This window comes from Maniola hyperantus, chromosome 7 (genome assembly GCF_902806685.2).
Source record: "Maniola hyperantus chromosome 7, iAphHyp1.2, whole genome shotgun sequence".
Lineage (NCBI taxonomy): Eukaryota > Metazoa > Arthropoda > Insecta > Lepidoptera > Nymphalidae > Maniola > Maniola hyperantus.
The window spans coordinates 10794076-10811044 of record NC_048542.1 but is presented as its reverse complement, the minus strand read 5'-3'; the positions used below and the strand labels follow the sequence as shown (position 1 = coordinate 10811044).

The following is a 16969-nucleotide window of genomic DNA, read 5'->3' as shown; positions in this document are numbered from 1 at the left end:
GTAATAACTTTGTCAGCACTTTGCGATTCCACGAATTTATAATAAGGTATGAAACACACAACGCGCGATATTAGTTAGATGTAGCGAGAGAATAACAACATAAACTGTCGAGGATTTAGATTGTGGAGTCAAAATAAATGGCCGAAACATAAATAATATTAGATAATATGCCGACTATACAATCCTCATAGCGTCGTCTGCTAAGGATATTCAAAGAATTGTCATTCGAGTGAATGAGTGCAGTCAAAGAGCCCATGATTATATCTAAGAATAACATTGACGACTTTGACATTACAGTAGCAGGCCAAAAACTGGAAAGAGTGCGAAAATACAAATATTTGGATACGTGGTTAAGTGAAAACTGGAATAGCGACCAGGAAATCAAAACCCAAATTGAGGTGGCTCAAAGTATCTTTAGCAAAGTGAAGAAAAGTACTCTGCAACTGCAGTCTTCAGATCTCATTGCGCACTCGATTACTACGCTGTTACGTCTAGCCCATACTATTATACGGATGTGAGGCGTAGACCATTAACGGAGTCCTCAGGAACCGTATAAGTAGAAGCTGTCGAAATGTGGGCATATAGCTACATTGCTGCCGCGACATTGCTGCCTAGCTCGTAATATAATCTCATATAAGCTTACAGAGATTGTATGGTGACCAGTAGTTCTGCGACAGCACTGTTGCGGCAGCACTGCTGCATGCAGCGTGGTTCGGAATCATACCTTTAAGCTGTACCACAAGGCTGTACCTACGTTGCAATATCAGTTTACGGCAATCAGTCAGTCGATTTATTTTAGAAGTGTATGGATTAAATTGGAATTACTTACCAATAATTTAAGGTATTTACATAATAATATATGATATAACCTCGTTAAGCCGCAGCCATTGGGCTTAAAAGGAGACGGACGCCATTTATAATAATTTAAATATACTTAGCTAGTTTATCATTAATAAGTAAATTTTTAAGCTCCTAGAAATACCTATATTTAGAACTCGCGTGCGATGCGATATAGGTATTGCTATAAGTAACTATAAAATAATTTGGATAACTACGGGTATGAACATTGTTCTAAGACTCCGATTAAGTTGGAATACTATCTAAATAGTTTTGCTTAGATCTGAACCCGGTTCTGTTGAGTATAAAAGACTTGAATGTTTCAAGAAGTTTTATAGAAGCAAGCTATTGAAATGCTCTTTGAATAAAAGTTTTAGCTTTATCAGTAGTCTGTTGAAGTTATTCTTACTGTGGAGAGAAATCAGTTGAATTTATATAATTTACTTTGAAGACAAAAACCGTCATAAACTCGTAACAGCGTCATTCATAATATGCTAATGAGTGACAATGGGCAGGGCACATAGTTCGAAAAACCGATAGATGTCGTCTGTCCACCCTAGTGGGTCTCCCAAAGGTGCGTCTTCCAGTACGAGGTTGCCATTCTAGCACTTTGGGATCCCAGCGTTTATCGTTTTGTCAAACTATGTGCCTTGCCCATCACCACTTCAGCTTCGCGACCCGTTTAGCCATATCGATTTCTATGGTTTTCCTACGGAATACGGATTTCCTCATTTCTGATTTGATCACGTAGAGAAACTCGTGAATACTTGGCTCAAAAGTATTCGCGAGGCTATTATAATATTATTATTATTAAAGAGTTTCATAATGCCAATAATTTATAGAATTATACTTACATAATATTATTAAATGGGTAAGAAGCTTAGCAATTATTCATAATTAATGACTCATTAGTGTAATGAGTAACTACCAATTTTTGCCAGTTCTTATAAGTAAAATCTGCTTTTCAAATTGGTGGTAGAGCGCTTATGTGGTTAAATTACAACTAACACTGTTTCACACGCTATGCACGGACACGCGGCGCACTTTAGCTGTGTAAGTCCGTTTGTTAGGCAGCGTGGGTCTACGTTTCTATTACAGCACACACTATACACGAATATTAGCCTACAGGTATGTAAATCCGAGTATGCCACGCATGTAGCAAACCAACCACATATTCGTACATTATGTTTTCTTTATTTAGACTAGCGCATGGCTGCAATCAGACCTGGCAGCTGGCAAGGGAGGATGCAGCCTAAGATGGAGCGAGGCCGCCTAGAGTTAACGTTACCAGAGACATTTTCAAACAAAACAAAGCTAAGTTATTGTTTTTTTTTTAATTCAGATTCTGTTAATTGTAACCCCTTGACTGTAATCTCACCTGGTGGTAAGTGATGATGCAGTCTAAGATGGAAGCGGGCCAACTTGGAAGGGGTATGGCAGTTTTTTATTAAACCGTCACCCCTTTGGTTTCTACACGGAATCGTAGCGGAACGCTAAATTGCTTGGCGACACGGCTTTGCCGGTAGGATGGTAACTAGCCACGGCCGAAGCCTTCCATCAGACCGGTCAACGTGAGTAGCGTAACTATGCACTGCAGTGGGACAGGGTCTTTATGAAGTCGTGTAGGACATGTTTCCACCCCGCGTTTAGTTTGCTGTAGCCTTAATATGTTGCCCTCTAAATACCTTAATAGAAATAGTCTGATGACCCCAATAGTTTGGCAAATGTCCAAGATGTATGCCTCATATGCCGCAAGGTGACCTACTGTCGTTTAATCGTGTAAGCTATAAATAAGCGTCCGACATCTAGAAACTTTGACTATAAAAGAAAATTGGTACTAGAAGAAAATAGTAATACCTACTTAGGATAAGCGAGATACGTTTTTTTTATCAGACAAATACACTTTCGCATTTCGCATAATACAGAATGTAACCAGTACCCGTAGTACAAGATTTTACGTCTCACCAAACCAAACCAAATTCGAGAGTCGAAATACTTCCGCGTTACAGTAAAATGGACCTAAACAGCCTTGAATTGAAGTCAAATATTCAATGCCACTGATTTTAATTTCGCAATGTTTCCGCTTGGAGCGCTGGCTGTAGAAGTGTAGACAAACTTGAGCTTTAAAACAAGGCTCTAAGATCCAGTTTACTGTAACGCGGAAGTATTTCGACTCTCGAATTTGGTTTGGTTTGGTGAGACGTAAAATCTTGTACTACGGGTACAGAACGCTGGCAAAAACAAAAACGGGTGATAGTACTAATGATTACTGATAATATGATACCACAAAAAAACGGAAAAATATATAAAAAGTCTATCATTTTGTAAACTTTTACGATATAATATTACAAATAAAACATCTGACCGACGCTAGAGGTCAACGAACGTTGCGTAAGTAGGCCACTCGGAGTCAATGTCGCGTCGTAGGCGGGGCATTAACCCGAGTTTTGCACGCTATACATTGCGGATTTGAAAAATACTAAATTTACAAAATGAGGCAAATGGTTATTGGTATTGGATTGTGTTTAGGTGGCATAAAAATAACGCTAAGTTTTTGCTAGCGTTCTGGTTACACCCTGTATTAGTGTGGATGATACAATAAACTTATATCTATAGTAGGTACGCGACAGGCCGAGATGGCAATCGCGGTATGAGGCGGGGGATGCCCCGAACACCCGCACGTCACCCGCGCTCACCCGCACCGGGTTAGCGCGGGGGCTGTGCAGGTGTGCAGGGCGTTCCCTCCCTGATTGCCATCTCGGCCTGTCGCGCACTATAGCCTAATCTATCATTGCCCTCGTGGAGTTTACCACAATATCGCTTATTATGGTAACCAAAAACTAATTTCCTTTAACCCATATAAAATTAGTGAAACAAGATTAAAATCTAATCAAGCTGATGTTATCAAGGGCCTAATGGATTTTGGGCTCAGTATCTAACGTAGATGTGATAAAGGATTTAAGAGGTTTTATAAGCTCCTTCCATATAAAGATTTGTTATTTATTTTATACTAGCTAACCCAAGTTATGGCTTCGCTCAAGTGGAATTTTTAAGAATACTTTCACTATTTTGAGCTGTTTATATGGCAGTCAGTGTTTCCTTATTAATACTAGCTTATGCCCGCGACTTTGTCCGTGTGGACTACACAAATTTCAAGTCCCTATTTTACCCCTTTAGGGGTTGAATTTTCAAAAATCCTTTCTTAACGGATGTCTATACATCATAATAGCTATTTGCATGCCAAATTTCAGCCCGATCCGTCCAGTAGTTTGAGCTGTGCGTTAATAGATCAGTCAGTCTTTCCTTTAATATACCTATACAGATATAGGCAGTAGGCTCCAGTTTAAATCAGTCATTAGCAGTGTCTCCACTAAGCATGTCTGCCTTTTAATTCGTTATTTTTTCAGTAGTCCGGTAGGTATCAACATGCCGCCGCACCGCACCGCGCCGCGCCGCTCTGCCTAGATCGAGCGATGCGCTATTCTCTCTATGGAGACGTGTCTATAAAGGCTGTGCTGCCATGCCAACTATAATTCGTACAAGATGACTCCTCACGCGCCATTTCAACTCTATGGGTCAACTGTCATGTCAAAAGTACGGTTCACCTTTAAAATAAGGATTAAAATCGTACTTTTGACATGAAATTTGGTACAAAAAGTTAAAATGGCGCGTGAGGAGTTATATTTTACATGCTATAATGCCTCGCGAGGCATCCAAAAATGTACGAAGCCATAAGGCCGCCATAATTTGTAATTAATTTATCAATTAGGTAAATATGTCAGGCGGAAGAAGCATGAGAAAATTAATTAATACAGTAACTTTATATAAGGTCTCTTAATGAAAACTGTGTTCTTTATAATTACTTCCGCTTCAATGTTTGTATTCCAGGAATTCTAGAACTTTACTCTCTTTCTTTCTATGTATCGAATTTCTCAATGCTGATTCTTGTGCCACCTTTAGTCATATTAGGAATTTTCTTGGTATACCTAATAATGCGCTAAAAAGTAGCCTTTGTCCATCCCCGGGATGCAAGCTATCTCTGTATCAAAAGTCGTCAAAATTGGTTAAACGGATGGGCCGTGAAAAGCTAGCACACATACAGACGCACTTCACATCTATACTTCTATACTAATACTAGCTTATTCCCACGACTTTCCATTGCTATTACAGCAGCATTAAAAAAAACTGTATTCACCGTTATACTTTAAAATGTGGTAGAGTCTTTGTCTTATCATATTCTCTAAGTGGCACATGTTGTCCTATCTGTGTGCTGTACTTAATATTATAAATGCGAAAGTGTGTCTGTCTGTCTGTCTGCTAGCTTTTCACACCTCAACCGTTAAACCGATTTTGACGAAATTTGGTACAGAGATAGCTTGCATCCCGGGGAAGGACATAGGCTACTTTTTTTCCGGAAAATTGAAGAGTTCCCACAGGATTTTTAAAAACCTAAATCCACGCGGACGAAGTCGCGGACATCATCTAGTATGAAATAAATTAATGTCATTTCGTTTCGAATCAAATTAGTCCATTCTTTGTCTATCTGTTTATAAAAATAATAAACGAGTAAGCAAACATACCCACATTCTGCTCTTATAAAACGGAATTATGTAAATTATAAATAATCGTAGATTCAAGAAAAACTGTGCGGTTTTGTTCTGAAATTATGTTTGGTCTCTGTACTGGTAAATTAGCTACCTACTCGTACCATTGTATAAAAAAATATAATATCATGGTTACTAGAGCATGAGAATTTCACATAAATGTCCTGTAAATCCTTTGTGGACTGTAGCGAAAATCCCGCGGGAGTTAAATGCTGTGCGCGCGGTATTTTAGTATTATATTTCCTGAAAATACAATATCTAGTTGTTTTTGCGCTAATCCTTTTAATATGATTAAGTTCTCTTGTGATTTTATTTACCTATGTAAAGCCAATTATTTTGATTGTATCAAACAAGAAACTTGCCCCGATGTCACTAGACTGAACTTCCCTAAATAATGCTTATGTGAAAATGTTATAGGTTCTTACTAAAATTGAAAGGATTCAATAGGTACATGAATCGGACACTGAAATTTTTAGAGACGCATCAAACGACATATTATTGTGTCATATTCAACCTTTATGCAATGTATTAAGATTGTGATTATGTCGTCTGAATCGTCCTCTAAAGAAGACCCTATCTTGACTATGAATTCGGCGGCGTGATTACGTAAAACTTTGCAGTAGCGACAGCAACGCGACAGCAGTAGCAATGCGATGGTTCATTTGCTGTCTCTCTTCTTCATCTCTTATTTTGCTTTGTGGCTATTGCTGTCTCTCTCTAGCCGGACGTTTGACAGCAATGATCGCGAGATTTACGCCTGTCGCAAGCCTGTCGCGAGATACGTATTCACCCCGCCGCCGCCGGTGTAACTCACTCAGCATTCCATGACTTTGACGACGTTTTTTTTCGTTTTTTTAAAGGAATTAAGTGCAACCTATTCACAAAGGTTTCGTTAGCGTATTCCGGTCCTTCCCATTTGAATTCATCACCATCATCATCAACTAAAACAACCGATAGACGTCCAGTGCTGGGCAAAGGTCTCTTGTAGGGGCTTCCACAATCCACACGCCACAGACTTGCGTCGCCTGAATCTAACGGCGCCCTGCGACTCGCCTTATGTCCGTCTGTCCGTCCGTCCATATAGAGGGGGGTCTTCCAACGATGCGCTTTCCAATGCGAGGTCACCATTCCAACACCCTGGGATCCCAACTTCTATCGGTTTTTCTAACTATCTGCCCTGGCCATTGCAACTTCAGCTTCGCCACCCGCTGAGAATAACCGATATACGGTTATTCTAGTTCTCCTACGGATCTCCTCATTTCTGATTTGATCACCACATACCTAACTATTTTGAAATAGACTAAGTATCAAATGACGTCAAAGAAGATAGTTTCACACTCTGGTGAACGCGGGAATCTTTTTGATAAAAAAAAAATCGCCAAGATAAAACGGTTCGTCGAGCGATTTTATGTTATGTTGAGAAGCAGAAATCATACAGCTGTGAAAAGATGTGAGGAATCGGAATGAGTCTAATGTCGTTATAATTCAAAGAAACTTCATTCAGATCCCTTTTTTAATAATAATCCTTCATCAATCATAAGCGTTAAAGAGCGATGAAAGGGAACCGTTTAATCCATTTAGAGTATGACGTTGAAATGATATGGCAAAAATCTGTTATTTAGCGGTTATTGGTACTGTGACGTTAGGAAAGTTGATGAAGTAGGGGAGTAGAACTGATCGGTTAATATGATGAGACATTTAAGGACCTACAAGAGCTCACGCGACACGCACTTGTAAAAACTGAAAGCATAATATCTATGATAATCCATACTATATACTACTATCATAAATATGCGAAAGTGTGTCTGTCTGTTTGCTAGCTTTTCATGGCTCAGCAGTTTAACCAATTTTGATGAAATTGATACAGAGTTAGTTTATATCCTGGGAAAGGGTAGTCTATACTTTTTCTATCGGACCCTCAGCAATGAAAATCATGACGCAAACGGAGAGAGAGAGAGATTCTGGGATGTTACAAAATATATAATTATTCAAAGATGCTAAGCGATTGCATTGTCACAGAATTTGGAACGGACATGATGGATTACAATGCAGATCAATGTCGTCAGAACTCAAAGGACTTGATTCAAATCCCTTTTTAATCCGCAGTTCATAAATCATGTTCCTTTAAATTGCAAGATGTTAGATAAGGAGATTTGAATTCTATTTCGAAGAAAAAACTGTTCAAATTGGGTTGAATGTAAAGACATTAATTAGAGACAATTCACAAACTCATAATGAAAAAGATTGTTTTTATTTAAATACTAGATGATACCCGCGACTTCGTCCGCGTACATTTAGGTTTTTAAAAATCCCGTGGGAACTCTATAATTTTCTGGGATAAAAAGTAGCTTAAAGTACCCTTCCCCGGAATGCTTGCTCGATCCGTTAAACCGATTTTGACTGAACAGAGATAGCTGATGGTCCCGAGCACAAAATGTAGGCTACTTTTTGTACTGGAAAATTACAGAGTTTCCACGGGATTTTTAAAAACCTAAGTGGGCCGTGGGCATCATCAAGTAATCGTCATTATTTATTCAGGGATAATTAATATTATTTATTTAGGAATTTATGTCGCTTGGTCCTTTTATTTTTCTTATATTAACTAATCCATTATTACTTTCAATCTAACATTTAATAAGGTTAAGCTTCTTCTGCAAAGCTGATAATCGTCTTAGGCCCTATGAATAGTTAAATACCAGCTTTTGATCAAATTAAGAGTTTGTACGCATCGAGATTTCGCTTCGTTCCATCTTTTATGAATTAGAAGGATTAAAAAGTATGGAACCCTCGTAGCTTTAGTTTTAAGTTTGAGAAATAATTATTACCACTATATCTTACAAATCCAACAACTGACAATTGAAAAGAGTAATTCATTACCTATTTTCTGCCTATTTTGAATAAGTCATTTGACTTTTGACTTTTACTTTTGGCTAATAGGTGGGTACCTACTACTAGTGGTAGCGGTAGGTATAGACTAGACTACTAAAAACGGAAGAGACTCAAAGAACGGCGCATCTGACCTACAATATGGGCGGGCGTTTTTTTTAGTTACGCAACTCTGAGATTTATGTCAAATCTCTGAGTCCGTGTAACTTTGAAACTACACATTTTTACGAAAATCTGGTAAATCATACACATAGATATAATTTGTTTGTAATATTGTATACAAAATTTTATTGAGTTTGATTGTCTAAATACCTATATAAAAGGAAAAGGTAACTGACTGACTGATCTATCAACGCACAGCTCAAACTACTGGACGGACCGGGCTGAAAGGCATGCAGATAGCTATTATGACGTGATGTAGGCATCCGCTAAGAAAGGATTTTAGGAATAGGAAATTCTACTCCTAAGGGAGTGAAATAGGGGTTTGGAATTTGTGTAGTCCGCGCGGACGAAGTCGCGGGAAGGAAAAGGTGCCTGACTGACTGACTGACTGATCTATCAACGCACAGCTCAAACTACTGGACGGATCGGGCTGAAATTTGGCATGTAGATAGCTATTATGACGTAGGCATCCACTAAGAAAGGATTTAGGAAATTCGACTCCTATGGGAGTGAAATAGGGGTTTGAAATTTGTGTAGTCCACGCGGACGAAGTCGCGAGCATAAGCTAGTTAAAATATAAGAACCAAACTACATTTGTATGGAGAGCGCTGGAAAAACTTCTGCTAACAAAAAAGCACTGTCCCAATGGCTTCACTGTGCTCACTCAATACGCGTTCTATACAAAAATAAAAAATAAAAAACATTTTTAATCAAATTAATTTTACAAGTACTTTCGAATAGTCGGATGCATCTACCACTGGTTCGGAATGCCTTTCCTACCGAGAAAAACCAGCAAGAAACTCGGCGGTTGCTCTTTTCAAATATTTGAAAAGAGCAACCGCCGTTCGTGCCTCACAGTCACGTGAAAAACATAATTTGATACAATTCACGTGTTTCATCATTATGAGGTGATAATTTAACTAATCTCATTGCGTAAAATTAATTAAGTGTCGTATACCTTGACATAAATTTGTTATCATCACAAATCACAATAATTTATAGTAAGTACTCATGGGATATCCTGATTGAGTGGTTTGACGTCAAACAAAGTATCTCCTAAGTTAGACAAGTTACAGTACGCGGCCGAAAGTAATGTACATCGGCCTTTAGAATGACATTTCGGCCTTGTAGAGCGTTGTCTCTGTCACTCATACCTATATGCCGTTTTGTCGGTCTTTGACGGAAGTTACTTTGTAATATTTAGAATAGAATAGAATATATTTGTATCCAAGTAAACTTTTACAAGTGCTTCTGAATCGTCAACTAGTTATATTTACCACCGGTTCAGAATGCCGTAACGTTCCCAGGCAAGAGTAGCAAGGTACATGAACGTTAAGAACCTACATGACCCAGGGTCTTAGTTTTAAGATCTTGCAAGTGACGCTCACGTTCCTATCTAGGTAGATACATTGAAACTGTGGCGGGTGGTCTGGTCTATAAAATCTGGACTTAATATTCTTCGAGAAACTTCTTGTTAGGTATTCTGTCGACTAAGTAAGTACATTTTCGTTGTGTAGGTAAGTTTATAATCTCACTACAATTGAGAAAATATCTCGATCGCAAGTTAAGTTTCTTATCAATCAGTATCAACCGTAGACTGACGTGATCGTTCCATAAAAAGGGATTGCCGATTCTGCTGGGCAAATTGATTAACTGATCAATTCAAATATGCGTGAAGATATCAATATATGCGCAAGAACTGTTGATAATTATGTTTTTATACTCTTCTAAGTAGGTTAGTTGTTAAATTATTTTAAGTGATCTATATTATTTATTTTGCGTTGTGCAAAACAAATAAAGGGTTAAAGGGTAAAATAAAATTGTTGTAACTTCTATATACTTAAATTAATATCAGTTTGTGATCTAAGTACAAAATAGTCCCTGATGATCAAGGAGTTACAGTTACGCGGCAGAAAATAATATACATCGACCTTTAGAATGTGATTTTGGCTTTGTGGAGCGTTGTCTCTGTCGCTCATACCTATGTGACGTTTGGTCGATCTCAATGACAGTGACAATGCGCTACAAAATTGCTATCTCTTTCTAAAGATCGATGTACATTATTTTCTGTCGCGTACTCTACAATACCCGGCAGAAAATATTGTACATCGACCTTTAGAAAGAAATAGCGATTTAGTAAATTGTTGTCTCTGTCTTTGAAACCGACAAAACGTCACATAGGTATGAGTGATAGAGACAACGCTCTACAAACCCGAAACCTCAGGTCAATGCTCAGGTACTCACATTACCGTCGTAACGATACGTTATTTTTCGGTCAGTTTGTGTGATACTTTGTGTGTATAGGATACTTCTAATTTTGGCATATTTTTTCTATATCTATCACACACAAGCATTAGATTGAGCCTCAAGATGGAGTGGGCCAACAAATTGGTACTTAAAGGGTCACAGCACTTATAGAACAATTAATCTTCAATAACATAATCTTTATCTACGAATCGGTGTGAAGGTCCATGTTATCAGATATTTGATAATTGTGTTGACTCAATATTCTTTCTTTTGTAACTCCTAGATATAAATGAAGCCCCAACGGTGGGTGCTATGGCCAGTGGTTATTGTACCGCAAAATGTATAAAGTTTTACTGTTTATATGTATCGGATGTGCTGGTAAGTGAATATTAATTACTACTAGAGAGTTTTTTAATAATAATAAATAGCTAGTACTGTTGAGCAAATGGTATGGAACTAAATATTTAAATCAAATTTTAAAAATTTATTTCGTGTTGGACAACTAGCGTCTCTTATGCTACGTCTGTAATTCTACCACCGCGGGTTTAGACAGCAGATTCTACCAAAACCTTAATTATGGGGATATGAATAATTATTACTTGAGTTACGTTGATTTTTTGGTCAAAGTTTATCATTTACCTTACTTTAACTGCCTGATACGAGTATCCAACTGATCCTTGATGACAAAACTGACTGATGAATTTACTAGTGGTTTGCCCCGAAGTAAGACCTCGCGGTATAATGTTAACAGCCCCATCTATTAACATTATTGTAAAGTTATGTTAAAAATACTGATACCCATTCAAAATGAAATAATTTTGTTTCTTTATAATATTTATCTAATTTTAGTATTTGTTGTTCAAGTACAAGTACAAATTGTACAGCAGTTTCAGTTTCTTATATGTAGCTGTTTTTGACATATTATAGCGTCGCATTTAATCTCCATTTTGAAGCCCCCCAATTCATATGGGCGCCCCCCTGACATAAAGCTTTTTATATTTTTTTTATGCAATATTCCGCTGAATGCCATCAGTTTACATATTTACGTTCAGTAATTCAGAAGTTATAAGGGTGTGACAAACGGATGGACGGACAAGTGCAATTTCAGTCTACTCAGGAATCTCGCTTCGTTCGGTCAATTATAGCCCGCAAACAAGTAGACCAATCTAAACACGAGGCAAGACTGCACATTGTAGGTACTAAAACAGATCATAGCTTCTGTATTTAATCTTAGTTCTATGACTTGCACAGGATTGCAACTTCAGATTAGACTACTTGTTTTGCGATCGCTATACATCAGGCAGGTTGAGTGCATTTTTGGGGAATTGCTGCTCTAGTAATATGACAAATCTTTGACACGCAGCATCAAAACCACTCGAAGAAGACACAAGAATAGTGGGCGGGGAGGATGTGGACATAAAGGAAGTTCCTTACCAAGTATCGGTGCTGAACAGAGGAAGGCATTCATGTGGTGGTGCTATCATCGACGTTGATCTCGTACTGACTGCGGCTCATTGTGTTATTGGGTAAGATTTTATCAACTACTCAAGTATAAGAGGCGCCGGGATAACCTAACCTAATAATGGTAATGTGTGGTACAGCCTTAAAAAATAAACGTTTTTCTTTCTTTCTTTCTTTCTTTCTTTCAACTAACTTCACTTAGTTACTTACCTCATCATAATTATCATCAACCAATAGACGCTCACTGCTGGACATAGGTCTCTTGTTGGTACTTCCACACGCCACGGTCTTGCGCCTCCTGGATCCAGCGGCTCCCTGCGACGCGCTTGATGTCATCCGTCCATCTAGAGGCGATCTTCCAATGCTGTGCTTTCGGGTGCGAGGATATTTTAACAAAGATTACATAAGAACTTCCTATGAAGTTTTGGCTCAGCCATTCCGTAGATTTTAGCTGCAACAAAAAGACAAACATGATGACCATTTTCAAACGAGTTATTTTGAAATTACAGACAGGTAGGTACTTCTTACAACTTTATTTTTCTGATCTGACGTGTTATTGGTGGAAACGGTCTCCAGCTTTGCAATTAGGTAGAAATATTTAAAAACCAGCCAATTGCGAGTCAGGCTCGCGCATCGAGGGTTCCGTACTACAGTACGTATACGTACGTACCTACTACGTATCTTTTGACATTTTGCACAATAAGTCAAAAACTATGATGCATAAAAATAAATAAAAATCTGTTTTAGAATGCACAGATAAAGCCCTTTCATTGATACCCCATTTGATATAGTTATCTTACTTTGAAAATTGAAAATACTAATTATTAGTTCATGACAACAATTTAATTTTTTTTGTGCGATTTATTAAAAACTGCCATACCCCTTCCAGGTTAGCCCGCTTCGATCTTAGACTGCATCGTCACTTACCACCAGGTGAGATTGCAGTCAAGGGCTAACTTGTATCTGAGTATTAAAAAAAAGCTACTTATTATTTTTACTTTTCTAGGAGCTCAGCAAGAAACCTTCAAATTCGGGCAGGATCTTCCTCCAGTCAAACCGGTGGGGAACTGTACCAAGTTGGTGACTTTGCGTGGAACCCCGAGTTTACCTATAGCAAAATGGACAGTGACGTTGCGCTACTATGGCTGACCAAACCCTTGGAGCTTGGTGACAGTGTTGCTCCTATACCTCTGGTTGATGCTGGTGAGGAGATCAACGATGGTGATTTGACAGTAGTATCAGGCTGGGGTAATACCAGAGTAAGTATATGTCAACTATTACAAAATAGTATTTCAAAGAAACTCTTTTTATTTCGTATCACAGTAAAACTATCAGACTGATTGGGATGAAACCTAGCCTTATGGGATTTCATTCAAAGATTCTTTTCATTAGCAGTCACAGCGGTACAATACGAGGCTGATAGTAATGTACATCGGCCTCTAGATTGACATTTCGGCTTTGTAGAGCGTTGTCTCTGTTACTCACACCTATATGACGTTTTCTCGGTCTCAACAACAGAGACAGTGCTATACAAATTTGCTATCTCTTTCTAAAGATCAATGTACATTACTTTCGGCTGCGTACTGTACTTTTTCGTCTGGCAAACGAAATCCTGGGTGTCACTTGTCACCTGTTTGGATTAAATTAGAGTATAATATAGGTACATATTGTGATTATATTCTTGCGATGATAGTTGATACCCTAGTGGTTAAGACGTCAGCCTTCTATTCGGGAGGTCGGAGGTTCGATCCCGGGCACTCACCTCTAACTTTGGGAGTTATGTGCGTTTTAAGCAATTAAATATCACTTGCTTTAACTGTGAAGGAAAATATCGTGAGGAAACGTGCATGACTGCAGATAAGTAACTCTCCATGATGTTCTTAAAGGTGTGTGAAGTCCGCCAATTTATATTAAGCCAGCGTGTCGGACTATCGCCTAAACCCTTCTCATACTAAAAGGAGACCCTCATTTGAGATTATTCTCTTTCTGAGCGAAATAGGTTGATCATGATGGTGATAATATTGTGAGTAAATATTTCATTCAAAAGACTTGAGATATATCCAGTTACCATTTTTATAGCGAAGCCACTTAGTTTTCTATCCATACTAATAATTATTATAAATGCGAAAGTGTGTCTGTCTGTCTGCTAGCTTTTCACGGCCTAACAGTTTAACCGATTTTGACGAATTTTGGTATTAGAGCTAGCTTACATCCCGGGGAAGGACATGGGCTCCTTTTTATTCCGGAAAAACAAAGAGTTTCTACGGGATTTTTAAAAACCTAAATCCACGCGGACGAAGTCGCGGGCATCATCTAGTCTAGGAGAGTATAAATGCTGACAACACAGAAATGGTTTCCTGAAACATTTACCCATCTGGAACGAATTAAAATTTTGTTCGTTGTATTATACCAGGAAGGTGGTGGTATGCCGAAGACATTACAGGTAGCCCTAATCCCTAAAGTCAACGAAGAGGTATGCAGCGACGCATACGCGCCTTTGTACAGTATCACACCCAGGATGCTATGTGCTGGCATGCCTGGAGGAGGAAAAGATGCTTGCCAGGTACATTATTATACCAGCACAGTACGCGGCAGAAAATATGTACATCGACCTTTAGAATGAAATTTAGCTTTGTAGAGCGTTGTCTCTGTCACTGATACAGATACTTCAACTCATCTTGGCGCGCGGCTCTATGTGTGCGTGTTTTTGTAAATATATGCAGCTTTGATTTGTGTGACAGTGACGCAGCAGATGTCGTCCTTGTCACGCACACGCAGTCACTGTATCTATACGAGCTTCACGCACACTTAGAGCCGCGCGCCAAGATGAGTTGAAGTATCTGTACCTACATATGTGACGTTTATTCGGTCTCAACGACAGAGACAACGCTCTACGAAACCGCTATGTCTTTCTAAAGGTCGATGTACGTTATTTTCTGCCGCGTACTGTAAATAAAAATATATTCTATATAATTAACGCCGCCATAGCCTAGTGGTTAAGACGTCCGCCTTTGTATTCAGGGGTTCTATCCCGGGAGTTATGTGCGTAATTAAGTAATTAAATATCACTTGCTGTAACGGTGAAAGTAAACATCACGAGGAAACCTTGTATGCTTGAGAGTTCTCCATAATGTTCTCAAAGGTGTGTGAAGTCCGCTTATTCGAACTTGAGCGTGGTGGACTATGGCTAAACCCTTATCATTCTGAGAGGAGACGCGTGCTCAGTAGTGAGCCGGTGAAGAGTTGATCATGCTGATGATGATGTTATTAACATTCTGAAAACATTTCTATGGAAAAGATTTATTTTTATCTGATACAAATTAGCCCTTGACTGCTCTCACCTGATGGTAAGTGATGATGCAATCTAAGATGGAAGTGGGCCAACTTGGAAGGGGTATTGCAGTTTCATTAAACCCATATCCCTGATCGGTTTTTACACATCATCGTACCGTAACGCTACATCGCTTGGCGGCATGGCTTTGCCGGTAGGGTGGTAGGTATCTTGCCACGGCTGAAGCCTTCACTAGATCAGACCAGAGAAAATTTAGAAATTATAAAATCTCAAATGTCCCCTGCCGGGAATTGAACCCGGGACCTCCCACTAAAAAGCCCACAAGCATTGTCGTCAAGCATTACACAAAACATATCTTGAGAGACAAGTGATTAAAGAATAGTTGAATTTTAGTTTTCTTTTGTGCAAAAGGAAAATATTTATTTTTATTTTTTAGGGAGACAGCGGTGGCCCTTTGGTTAGCAACGGGAAGCTTGCTGGAATTGTTTCATGGGGCTTGGGCTGCGCTAGACCTCAGTACCCTGGCGTGTACGCCAAGATATCAGCTTTGAGGGAATGGATTGACGATCAAGGGCTTAACTTAAGACTAGCACACCTCCTAAGAATGTGATGAAAAATATCTAAAACCTGGAATAATAATGTTGGTTGTTTTGTTTTGTATCTGTTTGATTAAAAATACCTGTGATTAATGGTAGTATATATTTTATAATACCTCCTAAAAAGAAGTGCTGTTTAAGTAATAATTAACATCACAATTTCAGTTTCGTAAAAATATTTTAGAATAATAAAATTATTATATCTACAAGCAGGTACATCTAGGTACCTAGGATTTTATTTCGGATCGATAAAAAAGTATTAATTACGTATTAAAATAATAGTATCTTTGCAACATTTTTCTTAGAATTAAAATCATAATCTGTAAATCAATATTGAAACACCTATATTAATATGGCTGTTTAAGTTTAAAAAAATATACAATAAACAAGTTAGTTTCATGGTTGGCTGCATCGCCTTATGTTCTACTAGATAAGATAAGACGTTACAATTCAGACTACATCGATGAATAAGTTGCAAGAACTTATGTGGATTTCTTTTAAATAAAAAAAGGAAATGCGAGAAAGTTGTATTCTAAGAAAATTTCTTCGTTGATCAAAATTTCTTTTGATCAACGAAGATATTCTAAAGATAACAGAAAGAAATTCTAGGAGTTTCATTAAGTGTTTTAAAATAACTTGGTTGGTTTACTTATTTTTAAGTTATGTCAATTTCATTATTGAGTCAATAATAGTACCTATTTGGCCGAGTGGAAGAAAATGACTACAAACTGAGCTTATAGCATTTTGCAAACTCACAACAACACCCAAAGTTATTTAAAAGACTAAAAATAATACTGTTGGGTTAGCCTTAACAAACAAAGTTGGGATGTGTGGATAAATGAAATCAATGATACGAATTTGTTAAAGATCAACTTATATTACCT

General features: G+C 38.2%; 2 protein-coding genes across 3 annotated transcripts in view; both read left to right on the top strand.

Annotated features, from left to right (window-relative positions):
- The window catches only part of LOC117984036 (uncharacterized), a 59429-nt gene that overhangs the window by 11848 nt on the left and 30612 nt on the right, over positions 1-16969 (top strand). The gene's annotated exons all lie outside the window — the stretch shown is intronic.
- LOC117983803 (vitellin-degrading protease-like) lies at positions 10998-16178 on the top strand. 2 transcript variants are annotated; one of them, XM_034970425.2, is made up of 5 exons: positions 10998-11114; positions 12100-12262; positions 13204-13456; positions 14611-14760; positions 15926-16178. In XM_034970425.2, the coding sequence occupies exons 1-5, from the start codon at positions 11075-11077 to the stop codon at positions 16097-16099; spliced, it is 780 nt and encodes a 259-aa protein (XP_034826316.1). In that variant the 5' UTR covers positions 10998-11074; the 3' UTR covers positions 16100-16178. The 2 variants fall into 2 exon arrangements, with proteins under 2 accessions (XP_034826316.1, XP_069355793.1); XM_069499692.1 differs by having other exon boundaries at positions 13204-13460; positions 14615-14760.

Excerpts from the sequence above, each read along its gene's own strand:
- LOC117983803 (XM_034970425.2), top strand. The coding sequence starts at position 11,075 with ATGTATAAAGTTTTACTGTTTATATGTATCGGATGTGCTG. Across the intron at positions 13,457-14,610 it reads CAGGCTGGGGTAATACCAGA|GAAGGTGGTGGTATGCCGAA; the intron begins GTAAGTATATGT and ends GTATTATACCAG. Across the intron at positions 14,761-15,925 it reads GAGGAAAAGATGCTTGCCAG|GGAGACAGCGGTGGCCCTTT; the intron begins GTACATTATTAT and ends TTTATTTTTTAG.